This window comes from Mytilus galloprovincialis, chromosome 3, assembly GCF_965363235.1.
Source record: "Mytilus galloprovincialis chromosome 3, xbMytGall1.hap1.1, whole genome shotgun sequence".
Lineage (NCBI taxonomy): Eukaryota > Metazoa > Mollusca > Bivalvia > Mytilida > Mytilidae > Mytilus > Mytilus galloprovincialis.
Genome location: NC_134840.1, coordinates 75,228,239 through 75,240,697, shown reverse-complemented (window position 1 = coordinate 75,240,697; position 12,459 = coordinate 75,228,239). Strand labels below are relative to the sequence as shown.

The following is a 12,459-nucleotide window of genomic DNA, read 5'->3' as shown; positions in this document are numbered from 1 at the left end:
TTTTGTATGCAGATATCTTAATATGAGGCAGGCATTACCTGTAAATGGGGACGAAGTCTGTATTATTTTTTTTTAATTCAATCATGTTGATAAAAGAAATGGCAATACAGTAACATTTCCAATGTTGGTTCTGTTGTAAGGGATTTAGTTATGACGTCATTTAAGTTATGAAGTTATATTCAATGTAAACAAAGGAAAGCTGTTAGCAGGTAACGTTTGTTCATATCAAACAATTATTACAAATGATTGGGTGTTGAATTCCTTCCTATATTTGTTGATATGTTGATAAATATACATTTTATTCAAAGTCTCATACAAACAAGACTGACCGGAAAACATTTATGCCCAGATGCAGACTTGAAAAGGAAGTAGATCTGAAAAAAAAAGTTAACGATTTTGAGTTTATTAGTAGAATGAAAAATTTGGGAAATTATCCCAAAATTTTTTTTTTTTATTGATTTTTCTACCAAAATTGGGGACTTTGTCCCCATATTATGTGTAGTTTCCATCCATCATATGTCCAATGACCTTGACCTCATTTTCATGGTTCAGTAACTGTTTGAAAACACGATAATATTTTATTATCGTTTGATTTTCTCACTTTATGAGTAATTGGATTTATTAGACACACTATAATTTATTTGGTATATATGTTTATTGCAACATCTAGATGTCTGCCAGACAGGATTCAGCGTTTCATACCTCTGTTAAGGTATCAAGGTTAAAGTATTGAATGAAATTGAGAATGGAAAGGGAATGTGCCAAAGAGACAACAAACCAACCATAGAGCAGACAACAGCAGAAATTTGTTCCATATCTCAAATACAATAAGCAGTAGTTCAACTATCTGTGGTATATGGAATGATTGTAATGTCAGTCTTGCAGGTTTTATATGACCTTGAACTCATTTGAATGATTTATTGCTCAATATTAAGTTTAAGGCTGTTTCAAGTACTATTTAAGCAAAAGGTCAGCCATATTTAGTGTATGGAATGATTGTAAAGTGCCCATGTCTGTCTTGCAGGTATCATCTGACCTTGACCTTATTTCCATTGTTCATTTGTCAATGGTACATGTAAGTTTTTTTTGTTGTGATATGTTTCTCAAATTCTTATATTAATAGCTATATTTGGTGTATGGAACAACTGTAAGGTGTACATGTCTGTCTGGCAGGTAAAATATCACTGTGACCCAATTTTAATAGTTTATTGATTATTTTTTGTGTGTTTTTGGTCTGTTTTTCAATTACAATAATCAATAGGTCAACTAGTCTTCTTAAAAGTTTTGAATAAGGTCTTTCGGAAGTGTAGCTAAAGTGTATTGGTTGATTATTGGTAGTTAATGCCACTTTTTGTTGGTACAGGAGGAGAGAAGAACCAACTTTTAACAGGAAAACTTGCAATCCTAATCAATTAAGATTGGAGAAAGGTGCACCTGTCATGAATGAGGTTCAAACTCACAACACCAATGTTGAAAAGGGAGTAACAATGGTACATGAAGTACTTAGACCACCAGACAACTAAAGCCTTTGGCACAAGAAAAAAAAACTGATTAAAAATAACATTAGCTTTATTAATCAACATCTAAAATCTGAAACTGCATACAAAAATTAACATACAAAAAGTATACAATAATATAGTAGATATAAATTATGATGGGTAGCAGTTACCATTAACAAATGTAAAATATGATTAACATCTTAATAACAGTTCAAAATTATTTTCAAAGAACTAATCTTATGAATTGGTAAAGATTATACTGATGAAAGTGAAACTCATCTGATTCTGTTATAAAATTTGAATTTGTAGGGTGTATAAAAATGTACTGTGGATTCATTATTGTTCGTTGGATACCAGTTATTGTTGGATCTGTTGGGACAGGTGATATATATGTTCAACTAAATACAAATTTTTATCAGGTTGTAAACAGACTTGCAAAACCATGAAAACATGTATTAACAAAAGTTTTCCACATTCCACAAAATTTGGTACCAACAAACAAAAAAATTAATCCACCATACTTTTAGTATTTTACAATTCACACAACATTCATTATTTTTCAGAAAAAACAATTCACATGAAAATCAAGTTTCCAGAAAGAAGTTTCATCAATATGAATTTTGTCAACAGCTCTTTAAAAGTTTGACTGATTTTTTTTTAATTTATAAACCAGATCAGAACTTTCTCTGGTTCTTGATAAAAAAAAAGGGAATCAGGAAAATATTTCAATACCTCCCCTCCTTGAACTGTAAACTAAAACACAAAATATCACAAAAAACTTTAGTAAATTACTTGTTAATTAATCTCATTCTAGAAAACTATTTTGTAATACATTTACATGAAATAAATAAAACGCTTAAATGAAATAGTGTAAAGTACCAGTATAGATTTGGTTGTCAAAATTTTAAAAAGGCCCTTCCCCAATGAATTCTTTTTCATTCTAATGATATGAGGTAGACTGCTGATGAAGTATTTTTCTGCAATAACATAATTTGGACCAAGAATTTGAATTTTGTGTTAGTAATTTAAAAAATATACAAATCCTCAAAATCATCTCCTTTTTCCTCAAATGTTTCTCTAAATATTACAATCTCTAATTGCTTCATGATGTACAATCATCAATGGGGATGAACATGTCACATGATTGAATGAATATAACCCTATACTGACAGTAGGATGGTACCAAAATATGACACATGACTGCTCTCATCTAATGAAAAGTGAGAATTTTAAAAGAAGCAAGTAAAAGTATGACATGTCCGTTGTGTAATGATTGCTGCATGAGTTGATTTTTTTGGTAGATACCATTCATAAATATCTGAAAGTTCTTTCAAAATGTATGTCAGTACATAAAAACAGAATTAAATGGATATAAATTAAACAACTTTAAGATTGTATAATCATACAAAACAAATCTGTCTGCACCAACAACAATTATGAGTACTGATTTTGAATTTTAAATTCTTCCATTTTTCAGCTTGTTGTTATAAAAACACAAGTTGTGACATTATTGTCATGATTGTAGGAGAAAAATGTATTATATTCCTTTGACTCAGTGATCAAATGATGTTTTTTTTCTCTTAAACCATTGTCAATTTTATTACATCTACAATGTAAATTAATATAAAGCAGATTGATTGAAATATTGATTGAAGACTTTAATGCAAGAACTTTTACTTTTTTTATGAGTATTCAACCATTTTAAATATTGTGATAATGCATATGGTTCAAGCGATTCCTGTTATGTTGCTACATGCAAGTTGCACTGTTTATCTTATGCATTCTTATGGCAATGATATAAATATTGCATACATTGAACTTTCAGTAACACTTTTAACATTAAGAAATGAAAACCATGATAATGGCAAGAAATCAATTCCTACATATTGTCTTTTTTACATCCATGATTGTTTCTACGAATAAATAACTAGAAACTAGCTTTAAATGCTGATTCATTTGTCTTAACTCTGAAAACAAATCACCTAGTCACTAAAATTTATAGGGTCTGAAGCATCGTGGCCTCTCTTGAAGATTTGACACAGACCTAGCGTATTCTTCAGCTTTGTATTCTGGGTACATTCTACGATACTCTGATTGCCAGCCGGCAACTTCCTTTGCTGCTTTCTCTAGAACCAATGCTTTCCTCTTTCTTTCTCTCGCTGATAAGCATTTTCTTGCTGTCTCTCTTTTCTTCTGTCTTTCATGGTGGTCTACCAAGGCTTTCATTGCCGCTGGATAAACCTAAAATTATCAAAATATGATTATTATATTGAAATAATCCTACCGCAGTATGATTTGGGGTACTAAAATAAAGTATAAGTAAAATTTATCTGGTTATTTTCTTGGCAGGTGAAATGTCTTATTTTACAAGCAAGTAAAGGAAATGACACAATTAATATGTTATATTATTCATAAAGCATTGCTCTTTTAGCCATGCTAGTAGATTGAGTGATGTAGGAGATCACTTTTTTTATACTATTGTTGTTGTGAAATCATTGCATCTAGTTTATTTGGAGATAAATATGATTTCATGATATTTGCCTCTTTAGTTTGAAAAATGACAACACTGCTTCATTTATTATGGATATTCATATTTTCACTAGTATATGCTATGCATTTGGTCTCTGGTGGAGAGTTGTCTCATAGGCAATCATACCATATGTTGTAATTCTTATATGGTGAAACATTATTCTATATTTTGTATTGTTTGATAAATTCAGAACACATTACTTAATTATCATGATAATAGCGGTAATATACATGTATTTTAATTGATACCTGTACTTACATCATTTGAAGCACGAACATTAAATGACTTTTTGACGCCTGTCTCTCTTTCTTTATCACCACATCCATAAGCAACAAATGGTGGTCTGTAAATTGGTGAAGATTTTGGTCTCAATTTCTTAGGTTTCTTCTTCTCTTCAGCTAAGCAATAGAAGATGGAATAAAATATTCAAAATTAATTCATGTTTTGCACTTTAGGCTTTTTTATATTTGTTTTTTATACTCCAGATACACAGATACATGTACATATATAATACATGTACATTTAGCAATGTTTATTAATAAATTAAACTCCGTTTGGTGAACCAACACCTGTGTGAATCATTTCAATAGAGTCTCTGAAGTGGATACCTTGGTACGCAATGTTGCCAAATTATGCAAATGAATGCAGCATCTATAATTAAAAATTACTTCAAATTGACAACAGCACTTCAAATGGTCTCCAATTTTATTTATAAAGTTTCACTTTCAAAATTTAAAGTATGGTGTTCAAAACTGCTCTTGCTTGAAATATTTTGTAACGATTCTCTCTTAAAACATGTAAAACTGCTACATGTATATTTACATGGTTGAATTAAAAACACCTGTACATTAGTATTAGTTACACAGTGTGCAATTGTCCTAATACGAGAATTTATCGGGTCAATAAAATTCATATCGGGTGAGGCGAAGCCAAACCCGATAAGAATGTTATTGACCTGATAAACATGATAAATTCTATATTAGGACAATTGAACACTGTGTAACTAATACTGATTTTGTTCTATTACATATCATGCATATTATAATATTAAAATTCAATATTAGGACAATATCAACCAAATACAGTTTAAATAATTTAACAAAAACTGTGAAAATTTCAAAATATTAGGACTATAAAGCAATTCAAATTTCATTTTTTTATATTCTAGGTCAATTGTATAAGGGAGATAATTCCAATTGACGTAATAAATAAGGGAGATAATTCCAACTGACGTAATAAAAAATTGTACTGAAATTTATCAGGACAATATCAGCCAATCAAATTGCGAAAAATTACTCTAAATCAGGATAATATTTTGGATCTCCATTCAAACTAACAAGTATAATTGATGCCAACGTTAACATATACTTCATGTAAATTAAAAATCATCTTTGAAAATTGAATTTTCAATTTTGACCATTCCCATGCCTGAGTTACATGTAGATTTTAATTTTCCAAAAACTTATATTTAACAATGTTAAATCATCTATTTTCTTATTGTCATTTGCCTTGTTTGCACATAAATCATGTAAATTGTGAAACGAAATTAAGTATAAAAACATGCACATTAAAATAAGATGTTTCCTTTTTAAATTTTGACACAAGTTTTGTATATATGTTATTTATACATTGGAAACTTTAGGAGTTCCTCCATTTTCATTTTCAATTGTAAAAATGTGTGCACATGATGTCTGTTTAAAAATGCAGAAACACAATGTATACACAAACAGCTATTCAAGGATGGTACATTGTACATGTTGTACATATTGTACATGTTGTACATGTATAGGTGGCTATGACCTGAGTATAACACAGTTATACTGTTATACTCAGGTTATATATAGCCACAAGAATTATTTGTGTTGTAACACAGTTATAATATATCACACATAATATATATACTTTTATAATAATTTCACTTAATATCTATTCTTACATGATTTCAGATCCAATTTAAGATCATCAGATTTTTTGCATAGATAAGTCTTTAATCCTTTTGATTTTACAACCGCTTTATTGTCAGTCTGTATTTGTACAATTTTTTCAGGTTTGTCATTATCTCCCTTTGATTGTACTACTTCTTCATCTTTGTTATCTCCCTTTGTTCTGATATCATCAGTTGATTTACAAATGTCTCTTTTCAAATCTTCTGTATTTTGATTGTCTTTACTGTCATATTTTGCCAATTTATCTTTTGCTTGTTTGATGAGTTCCTCAGATTTATCATCATCTTTCTCCTCAATAACTTGTAGTTTTTGTTGTAATTGGTCACATATTTCTTCCTCAGAAGTTGTTTTTGAATCTCCTGAATCCTGTTCGAAGTCCCAGGACAGTGGTGTATGAGCGTGTTCCAATTCTCTACGATGTGTTCTGTATTCTACATTGTTATAATATTCTGGTATATTTCTCACAAGATGAGACTTTTTAAACTGTAGTCCATACTCTGACCTTTTAAACACCATGTTTGAAATTTCTGTATTACTGAGTCTGAAATAAATAAATATAATAATTAAGCCTATGATATCACTCAATAACATTACAAAGAAATCCTTGTTACCAGAATAAAATGGTTAACAATTATGTTGTGTTGTCATTTAAGACATGTAAGAAATCTTTAGATTTTTTTTAGGTCAAAATGTGTCAACATGCTAAATATTATTCAGATACAATTTAAAAACTCATCTTACAAGTACATGTATGCAACAAAAAAACATGTAGTAAATTTATTTTAAATTTTTATCATTCATCACTGTCCATTCATTAAATCCCATGCGCTATAAAATGTATTTAATTGCAACTAAGGATTTAATTCCATTGCACTATAAAATGTATTTAATTGTTACTAAGAATACATGTAATTGCATCTTACATTTTTGTATTTTGTAATCCTGTAATGCAATTAGTGGCTACTTTTAATCTAATTATTAGGTGGGCCTTGATTGCCATTAAATTTTAATATACATTGTAACAGTTTCAAATATGTCAGTTTTTCTGTTGTACCATATACATGTACAATGAGATTAGTAGTACACGTAAACATGTACATGTAATTAGAAATGTAAACATGGTAAATGATGTACCTAAAAATGTAGATGGATAATTTATTTCTGCATAGTTATAATAAATAGCCAAAAAAATAAACTTGTCTGTAAATAAAATTTGTGTTTCTTTTAAATGACAGAGCTTATTGTTTAAGTTGCAGAGTACTTTCTGAGTTTGAATTATACTACATGTATTATTTAGCTGGAAATAAATCAATGGAATGACACATAATAAAAAAGAGAATCAAAAACCTGAAGTTGAAGTTACTGTTGAACTGTACTTTTTTTTAGTAAAAAGGACAACATCTCAAAAATCCACGGTATAAAATTGAGAATGGAAATGGTGAATGTGTCAAAGAGACATTAACCTGACCATAGAACAGACAACAGCAGTTATCAATAAACATGATAAAAGAAGTAATTTTTGGGTGTACCTCTTGGCCATCTTGGTTGATATTGAGTTTTGGGGAGTGCTTAGAAAATTGTTGTATTTCATTCTTACAAAATGTATATTAGGTCTGGCTTCTTGTAATCTAGGAATACATTTTGTACCACAATTCAGTTGTCATTTCAACATCAAAGTATTTTCAAGTCAGAGGTACATGTACACATGTATCTACAAATGTAGGTTGTTCATTTAATGATTTTTTTTTCTTCAGAAAGAGTGTTTTATGTTAAAAAGAATATGTTTAGATACAAGTAACATGTACAGTTAAGTGTATAAATGAATTGGTTAATGATATGTAGAGTCTGCATGGTTGATGTTTCAAACCAAATTATAAGATAATCTTATCTTTATTTATTTCATTGAACAGACACATATACATGGGGACATTGGAGTGTTACAAAATGTCCAAGTTGATACTTACTTTAAAATAATGTAATAAAATAATTTTTACAAAAATTCATAACACGAATACTGTCATATGGTCATGACTGTTATTAGTGCTACAAATATAATAAAAATATAAAACTAGTAGGCAGGCCTCGACAATAACGCTTGTCCAATTGTCAAAAAAAGGTCGGACAAGTAAAAGCTGTATCAAGCTTGTCCGTAGGAACAAGTACATGATTATTCAGCAGAAAATAAATTTAATCCAACTTTGATGAACAGAGTAATTATAAACAAAAAAACAAGAAAACAAATATTAGTTTGACATGTTTCTGCATTCTGTTTATTCAAATGCAAAACCTTTTTTCTTCAACATGTTTACCTGCAATCGATAAATTTTAACTGGTTCTTTGTCAGATACTTTTCAACAGGTAATTAAAAGGTATACTATTCTCGGAAACCAGTCTTTGTAGATAAGGTAACTTTACAGGACAGTTCTTCACCTCTATAGGTTTAGCTGAAGTTTAATAGACAGTTTGGCACCATAGGAGACATATTTAGTAGACATGATTGATAGACAGTTTGGCAAGGCAGGAGACATTTCGGGACCAAGACAAATCATACCTCATTTTGCTACCTTATTCTGTTCCTTATAACAAATACCATACTGGTAATTTTTTCACAAATTTTTTTTTTTTATTTACCATTAAATTCACACAATCACATTTGATCATAAGAAGAAAAAAAATACTGACAATATGGTGACCTATAGTTGTTAGCTTCTGTGTCATTTGGTCTCTTGCAGAGAGTTGTCTCATTGGCAATCATACCTTATCTTCTTCTTTCTATTGATTGCATTTCAATAAACTTTTTTCAACTTAAAAAAAAGGATTATACAAATCCAATGAGTGTACAGGCCTATCAGATGGTGCCTCATGTTTTGAGTCTGATGAGACTGGCATTGATTAAAAACTAGAACCTAAGTCCTGTGACATGACTAGTACTAGATTCAGTTGAACTTGACTCATATTTTTGAAAAGTATTTCAAATCAAAAGAAATACATTAAATCCTGTCTATTGTTTAAATTCGTTTTGTTCCTTTAATCAAGTAAAAATATAAAAAGGTTATTTTTAATAGAAATTTTTTGGACAAGTAACAATTTCATTCGGACAAGTAAATTTTGGTATGCACTTGTCCGACAGGACAAGTTGAAAAAAAAGTTATTGTAGAGGCCTGATAGGAACTATAGAAATGCAACCTCTGAAAGTTCACAATGTTTTACTATTTTCTTTTATTAAATTTGATATGAAAACAAGCTTTTTTTTACTGTTCTTATCAAAACCACAGGAGTTTGAAGTCCTATCAATAAGGGGGTAAAAATATACCAAAGTCGACTATCACAGTAGAGCTTCTTTTTCGAGAAAAGCTCTACTGTGATAGTCGACTTTGGTATATTTTTACCCCCTTTATATTGATAGGATTTCAAACTCCTGTGTATAAATATACCAAAGTCGACTATCACAGTAGAGCTTCTTTTTCGAGAGAAGCTCTACTGTGATAGTCGACTTTGGTATATTTTTACACCCTTATTGATAGGATTTCAAACTCCTGTGCCAAAACAAATCTAGTCGTAACATGTTTTCTGGAACCGCGGATAATTTTATTTAGCCTAGCATCAAAGCAGTTCTTAATTTTTCTTTACCTGATACGAACCTCGTAAAGTATAATTTATAAAACTGGAAGTTGTCTTTACATCCTGCCTTCAAAATACCAGATTATAATGCGTTAAACTTTCTTTACTTTCTAGTCCAGTTGGTTTGTTTTCAAAATCGACAGGAAGTTTGGATCAAAGAATAAATGCGGGCCATAAACGGTCAGCCATGGCCAATATCCGGATAACTTGAGAGGACTGAATATCATTCCAAGACGTATATATATGTTAGTTATATATTCGTCCTTGATCGTACTTAAATTCATTATTGTTCCTGTCAGATTTATTAAAATAATAACATTGCTCAAAGATTTTGAGTTCGGTTACAAATATATTGACAAAATGGGATATTAAATAAAAAAAAAATTTCGGGATCGGGTGTATTTAAGTACGGGATTTCCGAGGATCCGGGATTTCTTTTTTCGAATTTACCTCAGGATTTCGGGATCAGGACCCCTCCAACCCCCGACCCCTCTTGAATGGGATTGTCGGTACACTAACATAGAACACAGATGAATATTTTACCACTAACATGTATGGTCTTGAGAAACGATGATAGTCTGTCGGATGGGGACGATAAAAGGCTGACCGTGTAAAGAGAAAGCTATATTTCTTGCACGTAGAATAAACCCTTGTAGATTTTGAAAAAGAGCAGGCTAATGCCGGTACAAGGCAGCACTCGCACCCGAAAAGTAGAAATTGGAATATATATATTATATATATATATATATATATATATATATATATATATATATATATATATATATATATATATATATATATATTAGCGGCAATAAGTGAAATTAGGCATTAAGCTTAAATCCCAGGCAATAAGCTAATGCCTAGGCATTAAGTTATGCATTAGCTTATTGCCTGAAATTTGATGATGATTATTTATCCTATTGCCGAACATGATTTTAGGCAATAAGTAACTGGAATTTATGCATATTTGGTGATTTATTCTTGATATAAATTTGTTTCCTAATTATCTTTCTAATATTACATGTATGAATATACATTCATTTGACCTGAGACTAATGTGTTATAGTAGTCTCAGATTTGACAGATCTTCAAATTTAGTATACTATGTTTATTTAAAAGTAATTTTAGCAGTTAAAAACAGAATTAACTCAAACTTTTTTCATGTTTTTGTGGTACAACAAAATATTAAAAGATTCAAAAAAAGTGATTGTATGCAATTAAAAAGGGGGAAAGATTCTATAGAATAATTATAATATTTATTTAAAAATTTGTACACTTCACTAGTCGAGCTGGTTTGAACTGGTCAAAAGTAGACAAAATTAGGATATTACTTTTTGCTCACACCATTTTCCAATTTTTTGTATTGGATAAAGTACATTTTCTTTGTTAACAGTTCCACAACTTGTGATAACAAAATGATTTTAACACAAATTTCCATCAATTTTTCATATTTCTAAATTATTATTTGATGCGTTTTAATATAAATTACATATTTTATTATTGATTTTATTTCCGGAGAGAGTTATCTCATTGGCAATCATACCACACCTTCTTTTTGATATTTAGGATAAAACTGGGCCCTGTAGTTTTGCATTGGTAAAACTCGATTTTTTTCTTTTGCTCATGCATGTATTCAAACGTATCATAATTGCAGTAATAAAATTCAAATTCAGCTCCCTCAAAGCATGCAATAACTTTACCTAATTAATAATGAATTATATCTAATTTGAACTATTTACAATTAATTTGTTCAATTCTAATATAAAACGTAGTTATATTTTTCACTATGTTTTGTTTCAAAGAGTTTAAATGTACAATTAAAGTATCAAAATTATTTTATTACCTTAAATTCAAAACTAATAGTTATTTTCTAATAATTAATCGTTTTTTTTTTAATTAAAGTTGTTGGTCAAATTTGATACAATATTTCAAATTTTTCATTTGTTATTTTCTTTTACGCCAATACTTGGGACAGCGGTAAGGACATCCTAGCTAAAATCATCCTCAAATAGCTTCGATGTGCATGCTTTGACATGTCGTAACTCGGTTCTAATTTTATCATAATTTCTGTCCTAAGAATATCTTATAGGACCGATCTTAATAGTACAGTTTCGATAAACATGCCCCAATTCTCATAATGTAATTATGTAACAAGTATATTTTATTTAAATGAATAAATTTCCTTTATTTACTTGCATTTATATTTTAGGCATTAAGCTTAATGCCTGCACACGTTTGTCAGGATTTAAGCTTAAATCCTAGGATTTAAGACTAATGCCTAACATCATTTAGGCAATAGACTTACTGTCTAGGCGTTAGCTTATTGCCTAGGATTTAAGCTTAATGCCTAATTTCACTTATTGCCGCTAACATATATATATATAAGTTGTAATAACTTGTTTCCCAATCCTGTATAGATAAATATGTTTAAACTAAGAAAGTTTCACGGTACAGCAATCCTTTTGTAAACTGAGAAATGCGAAAAAACATTAAGTGATCACTGTTAAAAGGAAATGTTACACGACTAAGATCTAAGAATACAAACCGACCATAAACTTTATTTTAGATTTTGCTTGACTGATATACTGACATACCCTTACAAAAGTAGTTGAACAGTGGGTCCCTGGTTCGAATTAGAATCATACCGAATTTTGTCAAAACTTATCCTGTTCAAAGGACAACAGACGGAGTTTTAAAAATGTGTCAATAGTTATGAGAACCCAACACAAATCTGGGGGATCTCATAATGTATCAGAAGTTCAGCAGATCTTGTTCATGGATAATAAGATTATTTTGATTGATTGTTTGTTGCCGTCTAGTGGCAAATATTTCAAGCATGTTCATCACTAAATACAAATTAACA

At 29.8% G+C, this 12,459-nt stretch overlaps 1 protein-coding gene across 4 annotated transcripts; it reads right to left on the bottom strand.

Moving 5' to 3' along the window:
• Nucleotides 1-1,551: 1,551 nt before the first annotated feature.
• LOC143068934 (uncharacterized) lies at nt 1,552-9,763 on the bottom strand. Of its 4 annotated transcripts, none has more exons than XM_076243324.1 (4): nt 9,617-9,763; nt 5,966-6,516; nt 4,288-4,427; nt 1,552-3,740 (listed from the first exon to the last, which is right to left on the bottom strand). In XM_076243324.1, exons 2-4 carry the CDS (start codon nt 6,489-6,491, stop codon nt 3,489-3,491), a joined length of 918 nt encoding a protein of 305 aa, XP_076099439.1. In that variant the 5' UTR covers nt 6,492-6,516; nt 9,617-9,763; the 3' UTR covers nt 1,552-3,488. The 4 variants fall into 4 exon arrangements, with proteins under 4 accessions (XP_076099439.1, XP_076099440.1, XP_076099441.1 ...); XM_076243325.1 differs by having other exon boundaries at nt 9,606-9,759; XM_076243326.1 differs by having other exon boundaries at nt 5,966-6,510; nt 9,617-9,757.
• Nucleotides 9,764-12,459: the final 2,696 nt, after the last annotated feature.